Source organism: Rhinolophus sinicus, linkage group LG06 (genome assembly GCF_036562045.2).
Source record: "Rhinolophus sinicus isolate RSC01 linkage group LG06, ASM3656204v1, whole genome shotgun sequence".
Lineage (NCBI taxonomy): Eukaryota > Metazoa > Chordata > Mammalia > Chiroptera > Rhinolophidae > Rhinolophus > Rhinolophus sinicus.
Genome location: NC_133756.1, coordinates 131,319,399 through 131,334,187, shown reverse-complemented (window position 1 = coordinate 131,334,187; position 14,789 = coordinate 131,319,399). Strand labels below are relative to the sequence as shown.

At 46.2% G+C, this 14,789-nt stretch overlaps 1 protein-coding gene across 19 annotated transcripts in view; it reads left to right on the top strand.

Annotated features, from left to right (window-relative positions):
- The window catches only part of PLEKHA7 (pleckstrin homology domain containing A7), a 204,555-nt gene that overhangs the window by 140,261 nt on the left and 49,505 nt on the right, over window positions 1–14,789 (top strand). For all 19 annotated transcript variants that reach the window (XR_012497530.1, XR_012497529.1, XM_019746629.2 and 16 more), the window contains one exon: window positions 3,797–3,972. Coding sequence is in view for 17 of the 19 variants with exons in the window: in XM_019746629.2 (XP_019602188.2) it covers window positions 3,797–3,972 (176 nt within the window). In the remaining 2 variants the exon portion in view is untranslated. The remainder of the gene's footprint in view (window positions 1–3,796; window positions 3,973–14,789) is intronic.

Below are 14,789 nucleotides of genomic sequence, written 5' to 3'. Positions count from 1 at the left end.
TCCTTCTGGCCATGTACAATTGTCTGAAGGCCCAGGACATTTCTTGCCCATAGGCCTTTGCTTGAACTTCAGCCACAGCCCAGAAAGCCCTTTCCGCAACTATTGCTTGTTCTTCAGGTCTTTGCTCAGAGGTCACCTCCTCCGGGAAGACTTCCCTGAGCCCTGTGGACAGGTTAGGTACCCTCCTTCTGTACACCAACAGCTCTCGTATCTGTACTGTAAATGGTATATTTACCCATCCAGAGCTTTCACCTGGAAAACTAGCCCATCCACGAGTTCTGCCTCGGTAGATGGGGCTTGTCCCATTCTGCACACAGACACCACGGGGAGCAGTCATTTGTAGTGGGAGTTGCGGTCAGTGCCATTGCTTCCACTTCCTGAGTTATGATGGGTTCAGGCTTACTTGTAGTTCACGTTTAGTCCCCTATAGATTAGTGGTCTGGGGAGAGGGCAGAGAAGAGTCTTTTAAAGTTTCTAGAAAGCTCATTCAATCAACTTGAGGTTACTTAAGTGACCGCTCCTATAATAACATCAACTAACTTCTTTCAAGCCTTACAAGTGGCCAGCTGTGCTGTGAACACCATTTGTGTATTATCTGATTTAATCTTCACATGGCCTTACAAGGTAAATACTATTGTTACCCCCAGTTTCATTTTCAGGATGAGGAAACAGAGGCATGGGGGAGGCTGAGCGATTTGCCCAGGGCGATCCTGGGGTAAGAGGCAGAGCCCACCGTGAACCTCAGGCTGCGTAAAAGACCGAGTTCTTACCCAGTTCACTTGCTGCTCATAAGGTTGGACGTGAGGAGTTCCTTCCTTAATCCAACACATGGGCACCACTGTTTGTGTAATTCATAAACCTGAGCGTCTTACCCTTGACGCTGGTTATTCTCTCACGTCTGATCAGTCCATCACCAAGTCCTGCTGACGTTACCTGCTAGTTCTGTCCTGACTCTCGTCCCCCTCCTCTCTGCTGCGCCCACCACCATCTCCCACCTGCACTCCTGTATTGGCTTCCTGACCTGTATCCCCTTACCCGCCTGGCTCTAACCTCTGCTCCATACTGTAGCCAGAGTGGTTTTTCTCAGCAAAATCTGATCGCATTACTTCCCAGCTTAAACCCTTGAATAGCTTCTCATTGTTCTTGTAAATGAGACAAAACCCTAACATGACCACAAGGCCCCAGTGATCTGGCCCTGCCGACTGCAGTAGCTTCGTTTCATCCTGCTCTCGCCTCCATTTCTCTGTGCCAGTCACGCTCGCCTCATCCTTGAAACATACTGTACTCTTGTCCATCTTGGGGGTCCCACATGTCCCCTCTATGCTCCTCCTACTGAAAATGATTGCTTGTCATGTCAATGGCAGCTCACATGTTATTTCCTTCCGTAAGTCCTTCGCCAGGTCAGGCCAGGTTCCCCTGTTACACCGCCTCCTGAACTTTTTATTTTATTTTATTTATTTATTTTATTTTTTCCCGAACTTCTTGATGGCAGTTACTACAATTGTAGTTAACTTGCCCATGGCCATTCTCTTCTACTTGGCTGTAAACTGTCTTGGCCTTATTTAAGGCTGTCCCTTCGACTTCTAGTATAGCTCAATAAACGATCAATTATTGTTGAATGAATAAAAGTTAGAGAAGGAATCAGTGAGCTGATGGGCCCTGGCCTTTTGAGTGCCTCTGTATTTCCCCACCTGTGACCCTCTCTGCTAACGGTTGATGTTGGGTTTTGGGGTGTGAGCATTCCACTTGCTTCACTAGTGGTCTCTCAAGACCGGAGTTCTAAGAGCCTGGGAGCGGTCATATCCTGGGGGCATTATGTTTGTCAGCTAAAATCTTCTTTGCTCACTTCCTTTAGGCATAACCTGATTTCTGCTCAGTCATGTGACATTGCCTAGTAGGATGGTGTTAGTTGGAAAGTGACAGGCAGAGGGTAAGGGAGCAGCCTGGAGCAGCTACTGCAGGTCATCTTGGCTCTGGCGTCTTCCTCAGGCTCAGGGCACGTTGGACTCTGGTCACGTGACCAGATGGAAAGGGAACCCCCTGTACTTCTTGCCTTCACAGTTAATGTGTTTAGTATGCCCAAGCATGGGCAGAATGTAATTGGGAACTTGTTCTTCAGAGCCAAGGGCAGCTGAGCATAGCACATGCTGGCAGTTTGATGAGGGACTGAGGTTATATTGTGATCGCGTGTGACTCCTTTGTAATGATGGCTGCAACTGCAGACACACATGCAGGCTCTCCTTGTTTGAAGTGTGTCCCATGTTGATTTCCTGGACAAGGCTGGCCACTCTTGTACAGCAGGGACCTGTTCTCTCATAGCCCTAAGGGATCCCTATGCTTGTGGATGGCTTTATGTCTGGTGGGGTGAGTGCCTGTCCCAGAACCCTCTGTGACTGGGCAGAAAATCTGGAGGAGCTGTCAGAGATCTTGTGGGTCATTGTTCAGGGAGACTTTTCCGAGAATATCTGCTGAGTCATAATATGATATGCATTCTTTTCTTATTGCCACACCTTCACCTTGCTAAAATAGGAGGAATCCTTCCTGGGATAGTGGATGACCTCTTATACGAGGTGAGATAAAAAAATACAGTGAATGTTAACATTAAAAAAAATTATTACAGAAGACACACTGCCATTAATCCCCTTCAAAATACTCCCCCTCGCTTCAAACACACCTATCCCATCATTCTTGCCACTTTCTGAAGCAGTTCTGGAAGTCCTCTTTCATGAGTGTCTTTACTTCATCATATGATAGTGAACAAAATAGACAAAGTTCCTGTTCTCATGGAGCTTATATTCTAGAGGGAAGAGACAGACTATAACTAAGTGTGTAAAATAAATCATGCCAGGTAATAAGTGCTATGAATAATGTGTTACCAGATGTGGAAATCTGGGGAAGTTACTTAACATCTCAGACCTTCATTTGCCACATCTGTAAAACAGAGATTCTGTCTCTACCGCTCAGGGCTATTGGGATTAAAATGAGATTAAAGTTGTGGAAGTACCCGGGAGACACAGGGTAGCAGTCGTTCGGCAAATCTTCCTTTTTTTACACCATCTTTCTATGTGGATCTGATAAGGCTCTCCCTTGCAAATTTAAAAGACAGGCCTCTGCTTATCAGAGCACAAGGGGGAAACCGGTGTTACCTCTTGTTTGCTTTTCAGTGGTCATTCCCAGTACCTCTTAATAGGCTCTTTGCCGAGATCCATGTGAAAGCACCTTCAGGCTTCTTAGCACGTAGTAGGTGTGCAAGGATTTTCCATTAAGTGTTAGCTCTGTGTCAAACTTTGTAGTTCTTCGGAGAAGTAGAACAGCAGCTTCTTTGACGGGCACACAGCACATTTCATGCCTAAGCTGTGAAGCACAGTGAATATCTGCACCAAGCCACCTGCTGTTGCAGCTGGGTTTTGACTCAGTTCCAATAATCGTGTGTTTCAGAACCAAAACAGGGATTCCCGAGAGTCTGCTTCTACGGAATGAGGGTTTATTTAGTCTCCTTCTCACATGCGCCTTGATGTGTGCCCCTCCCTAATGAGGCAGGAGGAATATAAGTCAGAGACAGGTACAGCTGCAGGGCGTCCCTTTGGGGGTACAGGAACAGCTGTCACTGGGCCCGACTGCACTAAGGATGGGGAATCCACCTGTGGCATCTGCCAGGTGTGAAAACAAGCTGGGTGGTACTTGGACTTTTAGTCTGGAGGCGGGGAGACATGGCCCAAGTGTCACGGTGTTTTTGAACCTGGAAGTGAAATGTGTGCTAACCCTTCTGACCTGGGTTTCCATCTCCACCCTACAGGCCGTGCACACAGGGATGCGAGCGCTCATCTATCACAGCTCCTTCAGGGGCTCTCAGGCTGAGCAGTCGGGCATGAGGACCTACTATTTCAGTGCCGACACCCAGGAGGACATGAATGCTTGGATCAGGGCCATGAACCAGGCCGCACAGGTGCTGTCCCGATCGTCACTGAAGAGGTCAGTCCCCAAGGAGGGACCCTGTCAGAGTGCTTCCTACGCTAGGGTGGGGACCCAAATAAGGCCTCGTGGGAGCCCACATTTCCACCGTTCATTCACTTGCATTAAGCACTGCCCTGTCTGTGAAGTCTTTTCTGACAATGAATTCTTCTGGGAAGAGCCTGCATACATGGCTAACACATGTCTGTCAGAGCTGGAAGGTCCCCTGGAAGTTATCTGGTCCACTCTCTTTATTAGACAGGGAAACACGAAGGCCTAGGAGGGTGCAATGACCACCTGGGATATACAGCCTCGAAACTGGGTGTGTTTCCCAGTTTCTCTTTTTTATGTGTGGTGGAAGGGACAAGCTTGGGGCACCAGACTGGGGAGGAGGGAGAGAGCAAGAAAGAGCTTGCAAACTGAAAGTGTGCCACAGACCGCCCACCATGCTGCTGGGGTCCGACCAGGGAGCTGTCTTCCATCTGCCCCTTCCCTCAAGGGGGCGAACCAAAGGAATCTTGAAATTCCTGAGTCTGTTTTCTGTGGATGATTCTCTGAGAGAAAGCAGAGTGGAGTCAGGGGCTCGGAGACGGTTGGGTGGCCCTGGAAAAGTCAGGGTGTGCCCTTAGCCACTTGTCTCCTACCTGGGCCCCATTTGGCACTATCCAGACACCTTGCTCCACTTGCTCTTTGACAATGGTCTTCTTGTAGTGAGGCCGCAAAACATAAGGGACCTCCAGCAGCCTAAAGGCAGGATTTTTCAGTGACTGAAATGGATTTCACACGTTGTGTTTCAGCTCGTCAACCTTTTCCAACTCAGGTGTTTGCTATTTTGGGTATTCGTGGTCCTTCCGAGCTCCATGCTTTCTTCCTGGGGGTGAACCAGACCTTTGGTATAGATGGTGACTTGCTTCAAGGGGTCAGGTCAGGGTCAGGCCCTACACTCAGAGCTTCCATACTAACACCTCAGTCGAGCATTTGTCATGCTGGTTTTTATTATTGTTATTATTCCCTTCTGTCTACTTTCCAGTGTCCTAGGCTTCAGGCAGGGGTCCTCTTGGTGTCTTCTGTGTGCCTGACACATAGTAAGCTCTCGAATGTCTGCTGAGTGAGAGATTGAAAGAATGAAGGAATATGTTAAGTTTCCACCTGGGCCCTGAATCAGTAACTTTTTTTTTTTTTTTTTTTTTTTTATTGGGGAACAATGGTCAAATTGTTGTCCTTTCAATCTTAGTTGTGGAGGGTTCTGTTCAGCTTCAAGTTGTTGTTCTTGCAGTCTTAGTTGTGGAGGGCACAGCTCAGCTCCAAGTCCAGTTGCCATTGCTAGTTGCAGTGGGCACAGCCCACCACCCCTTGTGGGAGTCGAAACCAGCAACCTTGTGGTTGAGAGGACTTGCTCCAACCAACTGAGCCATCCAGAAGCTCAGCAGCAGCTCAGCTCAAGGTGCCGTGTTCAATTTTAGTTGCAGGGCGTGCTGCCCACCATCCCTAGCGAGAGTCGAGGAATTGAACTGGCAACCTTGTGGTTGAGAGCCCACTGGCCCATGTGGGAATCGAACCGGCAGCCTTCGGAGTTAGGAGCACGGAGCTCTAACTGCCTGAGCCACCGGGCCGGCCCTGAATCAGTAACTTTTAACTACAGCTACTCAGTCAAGTTTGACTGTACCTCCCAACACTGTCATCCAGCCTGAAGTTTTCAGTTGTGTCCATGACGATCATGTGTAAGCTCTGCCATTAGCCTGTGGGCACTCTGTTCATAGAGCCGTTGGCATTTCCTTGCTCATCCCAAGAGAATGGAGCTGGATAGGCTTGACATGTCTTACGCGTACTGCTAGTACACATGTTGGTCCCTAATGCTCACTGTGTTTCCTACTTTTTGTTTTATGTATATTTCTTAAAAAATATATATATATATATATGTGTGTGTGTGTGTGTGTATATATATATATATATATATATATATTAATGATACAATAAATGAAGACCTTTCTAGTTATAAAAGATACAAAAAAAAGTAAAGGCAATGATATCCGTAATCTCCTTCCCAGAGCCATCTCTGTTGCCAGGTTAATGGATATCCTCTTAAACTATTTTTCATTCATATATATATATATATATATATATATATATATATATGCACACACACACACATACACACACTTATAGAAATATATAGGTATCTTTTGTGCTTTTTAAAAGCATGAAAATATAAGAATCATTCTATATAGATCGAATTTATTTTTGACGTATGGTATTTCACAGTACCATAATGTATTTAAGCACGCACCAAACATTTCATCTTATAAATAGTCCTCTAATGAAAAACCTACAAGCCTCTGCATGTGCGAGGCTTGCTGGGTCAAAATACAAGGCATTTTTAATTTTTAAAAACTATTTTATCGATTTATAAGCACAGTGAAAAAGATGGTACACTTTGGAAATTCAGTGGCAATTACTTTTTTAATTTTAATCAATACCACCAAATTGCTATTTAAAGAAAGCCGTATGTTCCACTAGTGAGAGTGCTTTTTTCCCTGCATCTTTGCCAGTAGTGGATGTTAGCAATCTTTTTAATTTTTGTTGAGCATGTGGTTGTTTTAATGTATATTTCCATTATTTGGGGTACCTTTTATATTTATTGGCCTCTTGTATTTCCTCTTCAGTGAATTGTCTCTACCTGTCCTCTGTCCATTTTTCTACTGAGTTGTTTGCCTTTTTCTCAGAGCTTTCTTTTCTGTGTGCTCTGAAATCTGCCCAGTTAAGAATGCAGCTTAGACTCTTGCAGAGGTTGGTGGGAAGTTCTCCAGCCTTGTGGTTAATGGAATCTGTTTTTCCTTTCTTTGGAAAATCAGGGTGCTGTTCACCAGTCTCCAACATTCTAGCATTTTCCCTGTTCTCTTTGATTCCTCAGAGATCACCTGATATGTTTCTTGAGCCCATCTCCAAGTTCCCTTAGGGCTCTGGGATGCTGAGGGTTGGGCCTTTCCCATCTTCCTCCCCATCTTGGACTTTCAGTCTCTCTTCACTGAGGTTGTTCTCCTTTTCATGATGAAGATCATTTTTCTTGATGAAGATATAGAACTAAACCCAGATGTTGAAGAATTCAGCTTTATATATGCTGTGTCATCTCCAAGCAGAGATACCTATGTTTCATACTTTTCTTAAAGCCCTCTTCCCTCCTTTATTTTAATTCTTTGAAAAATGGAAACTTCGTTTTGCTTTTCTTCCGATAAATAAACATCAGCTTGCTAGATTTTACCCTTTTGCCACATCCACGTGGGCCTATTCCAACGTGGATTTGCACTTGATACTGTGCCCCACCTTCCTTTTCTTGTGCATGTCTTTATAACGTGAACTCTGAGAGCACCCTTTGTTGTTCCATTGGTTTCTTTAGACCCGCAAGGACAAATGGGTTCATTCTTGAGTCCCAACTTTGCTCAGTTCATCATAGAGACTGGGTCCAAGACAGCTTGAGATTGAATGAGGTTGGGCTTAACAGGAAACAGTGTTGTGATTGACAAATGATGCCTGCCATAAACCTTTCAGGATTAGTTTGCTCGCTGAGATTTGAATATTTTTTCACTTTTTTCTACTTGAAGATTTTATAATTAACTATCTGATGTTGGTTTTGGAAGGGCTCCGTTCTTTACCTATTGAGATGCCTTCCTTTTAGGGTCTCAGGCCACTGTATTGTCCCTATATTTTCTCCGAACTTTTGAAATTTGTTCTTATTATGCTCTTACTAAACTTTTAAAATCCCATGATTATGTTTGCGCAAGGTTCCTTCCTTAAAAAAAAAAAAACGAAACAATTTGTTCTACCCTCTGAGTCAGAATAAAGGCAGAATAGCATTTTCTCTTAACTTTCTGAGAGCTGAAATTGTCAGCCAAGGAAATCCAGACTTATTAAATGTTCTATTTTTCCAGAATAAGATGTTCAGACATTTGGTTATAATTATTCATCAGGCAGGACTAAATCTTGCCTCCCCTCCAGTTCAGTGATCTGTATTGGAAACCTTGCATCTCTGTTCAGTGGGTGGCCCCAGGAGTCGAGTTTCATCCTCTCCCCTGCTTGAGTCTCCCCCAGAGGCTGCTGTCCTTATTCATAGGCAGATGCCTTTTGTATGAATGTGGTCTGCTAGGACGCCTCATGGCAGGTAGCAGAAAATGCAGACAAATTTACCTTTAAAAGGGGGGGATTTATTGGCTCATGTCACTGAAAAGTTCAGGATAGATCTAGCCTAAGTAACAACTGGATTCAAGGTGCAGACAACATCATCACCAGTCTTTCTCTCAGTCATTTTCTGGGCTCTGCCCACCTCTGGGTTGGATTCATTCTTGAACTCCGTGGCGAAGCTAGGGTCTGGTGGCAAGAGAGCTGCAGTGGCCCCAGATTCATATTATCCAGGTCAACATCCAGCAGGAAAGCCAGTCTTGTCCAGAAGCTCTGAGACCCATTATTATTAAATAGGCTTAGATCACATTTATACCCTAACTGTGTACTCTGGCCTGGAAATACACGTGCATTGATTGTCACACACCTGGGGTACACGCTTCACTTCTGAGAACCAGGTCATGGGGCAGAGCGTGAGGTAGGGGTGGATGCCCGAGTAATATCAGGGCTGTGGGCAGAGGAAGGAGGTAGGATAAAGGAGATGCAAACAACCAATGTCCAGGCCAGCTGACTGACCCCTCACTTCCTGCTATATTGATTTCTTTTACCTTAAGTATCTCCTTGCAGAGCTTAGTGTCTGAAGGCAGATAGACCTGGTTCAAATCCCAGCTCTTCTACTTTCAAGCTGTGTCACTTGTGCAAATTAGGTATGCTTTTTAAACCTCAGTTTGTCTTAGTTGGTAGGGTTGTTACAAGTATTACATAAATAAGTGTATAAAGTGCTTACTTAGCATGATGCCTCAGACATAGTAGGTACTCTGTATCAGGGTTTGGGTGAACAGTATCATTGGCTCTTCTTTACGCCCTTCCAGTTTCATCCTTAATACTCTGAATGACATTGATGATGAATTGCCTGTGAGCAAATTGCACGGTCTCCCTTGCCAGGATGGGCCCCTCCCCTAGCAGTGTGAGTTGTGGTCCAACAATCCCGGCTCCTGCAGCACCGCCCCTCAGCCTGCTCTACACCTTCCTCCTCCTCCAGCCCCTTCCTCCATCATTCCTCTGACCCAGGAGCAGAGCTGAGTGTCCTTGCTGCGCCTCCTTCCTTTGTCCTTTTGTTTCCTACACAGACGTCAGGGTCCCTTCATAGACGTTCATTCAAGTATTCTTGAGAACCCACACCACATGCTGACGGGGCACCAAGCACTGCTGCCAACCACCTCCTTCTGTTCATAACCCGCCTGCCCCCCAATCTGCATGTGCTTCCGCTTGCCAGACTTTGGACCCTGGTTTTTGATTCCCTGCAGCCTCCTTGAAATCTGTCTTCCCAACTCCCCCCGTTGGGCTGCTTTTTCTCTTTTGTCTTAGGAGGCCTGTCCACTCTAACAAGCTAAAACTCTAAGCAAGAGGTCGGCTTGTCTTCATAGCTCACAAAACTGACAAGCAACCTAGATACGAGGGCCTATCAGAAGACAACTTATCTCTTTTCTCAGTTTGCAAACCTCTGTAGTCTCTGCTGTAACTATAGTCCTGTGTTGGAACTGAAGGAACTTACAGTCTAGTTACCTTTGGAGTAAAATCCAATTTCCTTGGCAGGGCTTTTGAGCGCTGCATGCGTCTGGTTCCTGCAGACACCTTTGGCTCATGTCTTGCCATTCCCTTCTTTACGCCCCAACTATACTGAATTTCTTGAACTGGGTGAATTTATGCATTCATCCTTTTAGTCTTTTGTAGTACAGATATGCATTGAAGGCATATCATGCGTTAGACACTGTTAAAGATGCTGAGAAACAAAGCGGTGTTCAAGGGAGAGGAAAAGTCCCACGTATTCTTGGGTCGGTGTGGGGGAGACAGACCGTAAACAGGCAAACACATCAACAAGACAATTTTCTATTGTGATCTATGCATGAAGGCAGTGAAGTAGGGAGATGGGGTGGGGAGGGGTAGCAGGCAGGCAGTAGGGTGGTCAGGGGCAGCTTCTCTATTTGGGAAGATGTGGACGTGAGGCCTGATTGATATCAGAAAGTCACATATACAAAACTTCGAGGAAGAGTGTTCTGGGAAGAAGGAACGGCACTTACAAACACCCTGAGGCAACAGTGAGTTTGGTTTGTGGCCGAATCAAAGGGAGCAACGGGGAGGCCGGACTGTGATGCCGTCTGGGAGGCAGACAGAGGTCGCTCACGAGGCACTGGGATCCCTCCGGGCCTTGCTCCTTTGTCCCCGGGCCTCACCTTTGTTACAACTTCAGCACATCCGTCAGGTCTTAGCCTTGTCTGACCCTTCAGTGTGTGAGATGCCCCTGCGTGAGCACTCGGTCGTTCCTCCCGCATAGAACTTTCATGCTAAAGTTAGATCGGCCTGCTTTCTCATTGTCACCCCTACTAGACTGCGAGCTCCTTGAAAATGAAAGCAGTCCCTGGCACATAGTAAACGTTCAGTAAATGAATGGATGGGTTTATGGATGTTTGGCTGGCTGGGCGGGTGGGTGGGTGGATGAAGAAAACAACTGTAACACCTCTACCTGTACGATGTTCAAATATGGACTCGGGATGTCTGAGAGCAACCTGAGCACTGCTGTGGGCCTGGCATGTGGGGAAGTGGCCTGTTCCGAAATGGCCCCGGCATGTCTGGCTATCTGCACTCTCTTCAGAGAACTATATGTTTGGCCTTCCAAATTATGATCACTTAAGTAAAGTGTAGCAGGAGCACCTGAGGTTGGACAAGCCCCTTGGACCCTTGGCAGAAGTAATCTGTGGACATGTTTTTCAGCCAGGTGCAGGGATTTGGGGTCGGATCAGATGGGGTCTGAGTCCTGCCGATATCACTAGTTGCGTTATCCAAGGCAAGCTGGTGAACCTCTCTGAGCTTTACTTTCATTACCTGTCATGAGAGAGTACTAACATCTCTAGCCTTGTGGGTTTGTACGATAAGAAGCGGTAATAGATTTAACGTGCTTACCTCAGGGTTTTGCATAGTCAGTGATGGCTGTTGCTGCTACGGTCTCTTCAGTAGAGACAACTTATTGTAAGTAATCTGGTGGCTGCCCTCAGCCTCTCTGGGCTTGACAGTACTGACCCAGAAGGATTTTTGTAGGGATTAGAGGTGGGCTGTGTCAAGATGCTGGCACACAGAAGGAGCCAACGTATGGTAATAACCAAGCATTGGCCACAAAAACGCATGACCTGGAATGGTGACTGCCTTATAGGGAGATGGAAAGTGAGTGAGATTGGCGTGTGCAGAGCTCTGCGCCGGCTCAGGTTGAGCTGGGATAGTCGAACGTGACTTGCTCAGGTAGAAGGAAACGGGAAGGACTCTCCAGGCAGGAATTAACAAAGTGAAGAGACCTGGCAGACATTGACTATATGTCCTTTCTTCTTTTCAATCCTTAAAACTTCACAAGGGGCTTCGCCAATAGCCACTCCACTGAGGCAAGAGGCAGTCTGGGGTTTTCATTTATTCTTCAGCCTTGCTCTTCTCTAGGGGAGACGTGGTCAGAGCTGTCAGGCCCTCTATTGTTAATTTAGAGCAGAGCATGAAAGGTAGTCAGATATCTTTTCCCCTCCCACGGGGACTGACCTATTTAACTCGGGGAAAAAGAAGAAACCAACTCCTGTCTCCATTTCACGTCAGCCATTTTCTTCCTCAAATGCTAGGAACTCATTCAGGTGAGCAAGCTTGCCTTAGGGCTCCCTAGAGACTTTGGGTCCCTTTCTCTTCAGCCTTTTGTACAAGTCCATGAACTGCGCCCAGGGTGGGTTCTGGCTTCTGAGCCCACTGTCCTCCTGAGACGGAGGGTCAGTGCTCAGAACTCGGCATCTGTCAACACAAGCTGAGCTGGTTTCCCAGGACAGGACTTCTGCCACCTGACCTGACCTGGCTCAGACCAAACTCTCCAGGAGTATCAGTGGCCCGGCCCTGGTTCTTGGGCTGCTAGTTTGGTCACTTAGGTAAGGTGAGGGGGAGGGGTCCTCCAGTGGGATGGCAACCGAAGGGCGGCATCTACCAACAGGACCACGGTCCAAGCCCGCTCCAAGTTGTCCTTGCTCTGCCCACCCGAGTCTTTGAGAGTCAATGTGTGTCAGGTATGGGTGTGTTTAGCAGTAAGATAGAGGGAAACATCATTCCTTATAGCCTGGTGAGATAAAGGGTTGGGGGTCAGAATAAAATAATAATCAGTGCACAAGTGCTTGGTATGATGTTAACTTCCAAATTCTTGTGAAGAAACAGGATAAGAGAGAAGTATCCCTGGTCCGAGAGGTGTTCTCTTCCCGCCTGCAGTGGAAAACAAGAATTTGCTCTAAGCAGACATACAGCATTACTTGATGTGCCGAAAATGGAGGGAGCCAACCCCTGCTAATAAAAAGCTTAGCCCCTCGCGCAGTCAGGGTTGCCTTGGGTTGCTAGTCGTAGAACAACCCAGTTGAGACTGGCATACTCAAATTGGGTTTTAGTTTTCTCACATAACAGGAATCCAGAAAGAGGGAGTACAGGCTGGTATAGTAGCACCATGAGACCATCAGGGGCCCGGGCTCTTGCTTTCTTTTTACCCAGCTTTTAGCAGGTGGCTTTCACCCTCATTTTTGTCACCTTGCTATCCAGCACAGAATCTAAATTCCAGGCAGGAAGAAGGGAAGGGTTAGCTAAGCCCACTAAGAGAGTCTTTTTAAAGACTTTCCTGGAAGACCCACCCAGCGATCTCACTGTACATCTTATTCATCAGATCTGTGTCACATGATCACCCTCAGCTCCAAGGTTTGGGATCAGCTCCAAGGGATACTGGGAAATACAAGGTTTTTCACTGAGCGTATTGCTGCTTTGAAAAAAATGGGGCAAAAGGAAGGAGGAGAGAATAGATGTTGCGAGTCCACATATTTGTATTTGAAGACACACTGTGTGCCAGACAGTGCTGTGCTCGCTCTGTGCCTTGTCTTCAATCCTCACAACCTCCGAAGGAGGCAGGGGCTATTGACCCCATTTTGCAGATGAGGAACCTGAAACCAGAGAGGTCAAGGACTTGCCCAAGGGCACCCAGCTTATACTGGGGTGGAGGCAGCTCTTGAATCCAGATCTGAATGGCTCTAACTCCTATGCCCTCTGGGTTCGTCATGCTTGAGAAGTGACATCTGTGGCCACAGTGGTCACCAAATGTCAGGAATTCCCTGCGTTTTGAACAGTCACTGACTGCAGTGGCTTACAGTGAATGGTAATGACCTGCACAGGAAAGGCTTGTGTCATCTTCACTACATATGTTTGCCCTGCACAGCCACCTTCTCTGAATGGCGCAGCCATGGACAGCTGAGGGTGCTCATTCTTTCCCACCACTATGCTACATCGAGCACTGCAAATCTATTTTGTGACAGGTCTCCTGATTTGAGAAGTCATGTGTTAACTTGTTGGGAATGCAAGGAGACAGGGAAAAAAAAAACCAAAAACATTTTTGCCTTAAACCCTATAACTTAGTAAGTGAAATGTTGACGTCAGGAAAGATGGGGGATCTTACCTGCAGCCATAACCTGGACATGGGCACAAGAGCATCTTCTTCTTCTGTCCCAGCCGCCATGGGACTAGGAGCTTTCAGAACCACAAGTCTTAGGGCCGAGAAATCTGCCAGGTGGCAACCAGACTACCATTCTTTTTAGCCACCCTCTGAAGGTTTGTTTTGCAGCAAATGCTGGTATTAATCTGAAGAAATGATATTGTTCCCTATCAAATTTATTTTCGGGAATCACTGGCATACACGAGGGTGTATGCCCTCATATGTACACACACAGTAAAGACTAAGATTTATAGTTATAAATCAGCTCCAAGACTAGAAAAGCCTGTCAAACACCATGATTTAGGGTCAATTTTTGAGAACAATATTAAATATGGTCTCCATGATTCACCTGTGCATTAAGGCCGTCTCACTTAGACATCAGAGGCTATTTTCTGTACTACATTCTTATACCCCCAAGCACCCATCCCGTTGGGGATATATAGAGGCTCAGTGAATACATGATGGTTTATCAGTAAAAATTGAAAAATCCACATTACAGTTGGTTGTGCTGAGACATTGTACCACAACCCTTGGGTCCTGGAGTTGAGGAAACCCTTTTCCCTTCAGTTCTAATGTCATGCATGTAGGTGGCATATTTGTTTCACTGTCTGGCTTTTATGAGGAAGTGCTGTTTATCTTGGGGTGGGGTGAGTAACTAGGAGGTGTAGTTAGTTACTCAGGTCTCACCATTGGAGTAACCAGGTTGCAAAGCTTTGGTGACGTGACCAGGGTGTGACCCAGAGAGCAGCCAGAGCATTAATCTTCTAGGCAGCAGCCTTAGCACATTCCCTGTGGGTTGTGTCCTAAATTTGGGAAAGAGTCAAGAATATAAGGGCCAACTGAGGCAACTTGAAGTCTACTGGTTGGGGTTACAGTGACATGGGTATAGAGAATTAAAGGAAGAAAGGAAAGACAAAGTTAAAACCTACAGTGTGTACATTGTAGGACAGAGTTGTCTCTTTATAAATTTACAGTAGGAATTGCTTTTTCTAATAAGGTAGGCCCCTGAATATTTCCCATGTGTTCCTACTGCTGGAGCTTATAGACCCATTCCACATTAGGGCTGGAAGGGCCCTCGGAGATGATCGTCTAAATATGTCACTATAAAATGATATAATAGGATTCCTTCCACTATAAGTAATAGACCAAACTCTAACTAGCTTAAGTGAGAAAGAGAATTTATTGG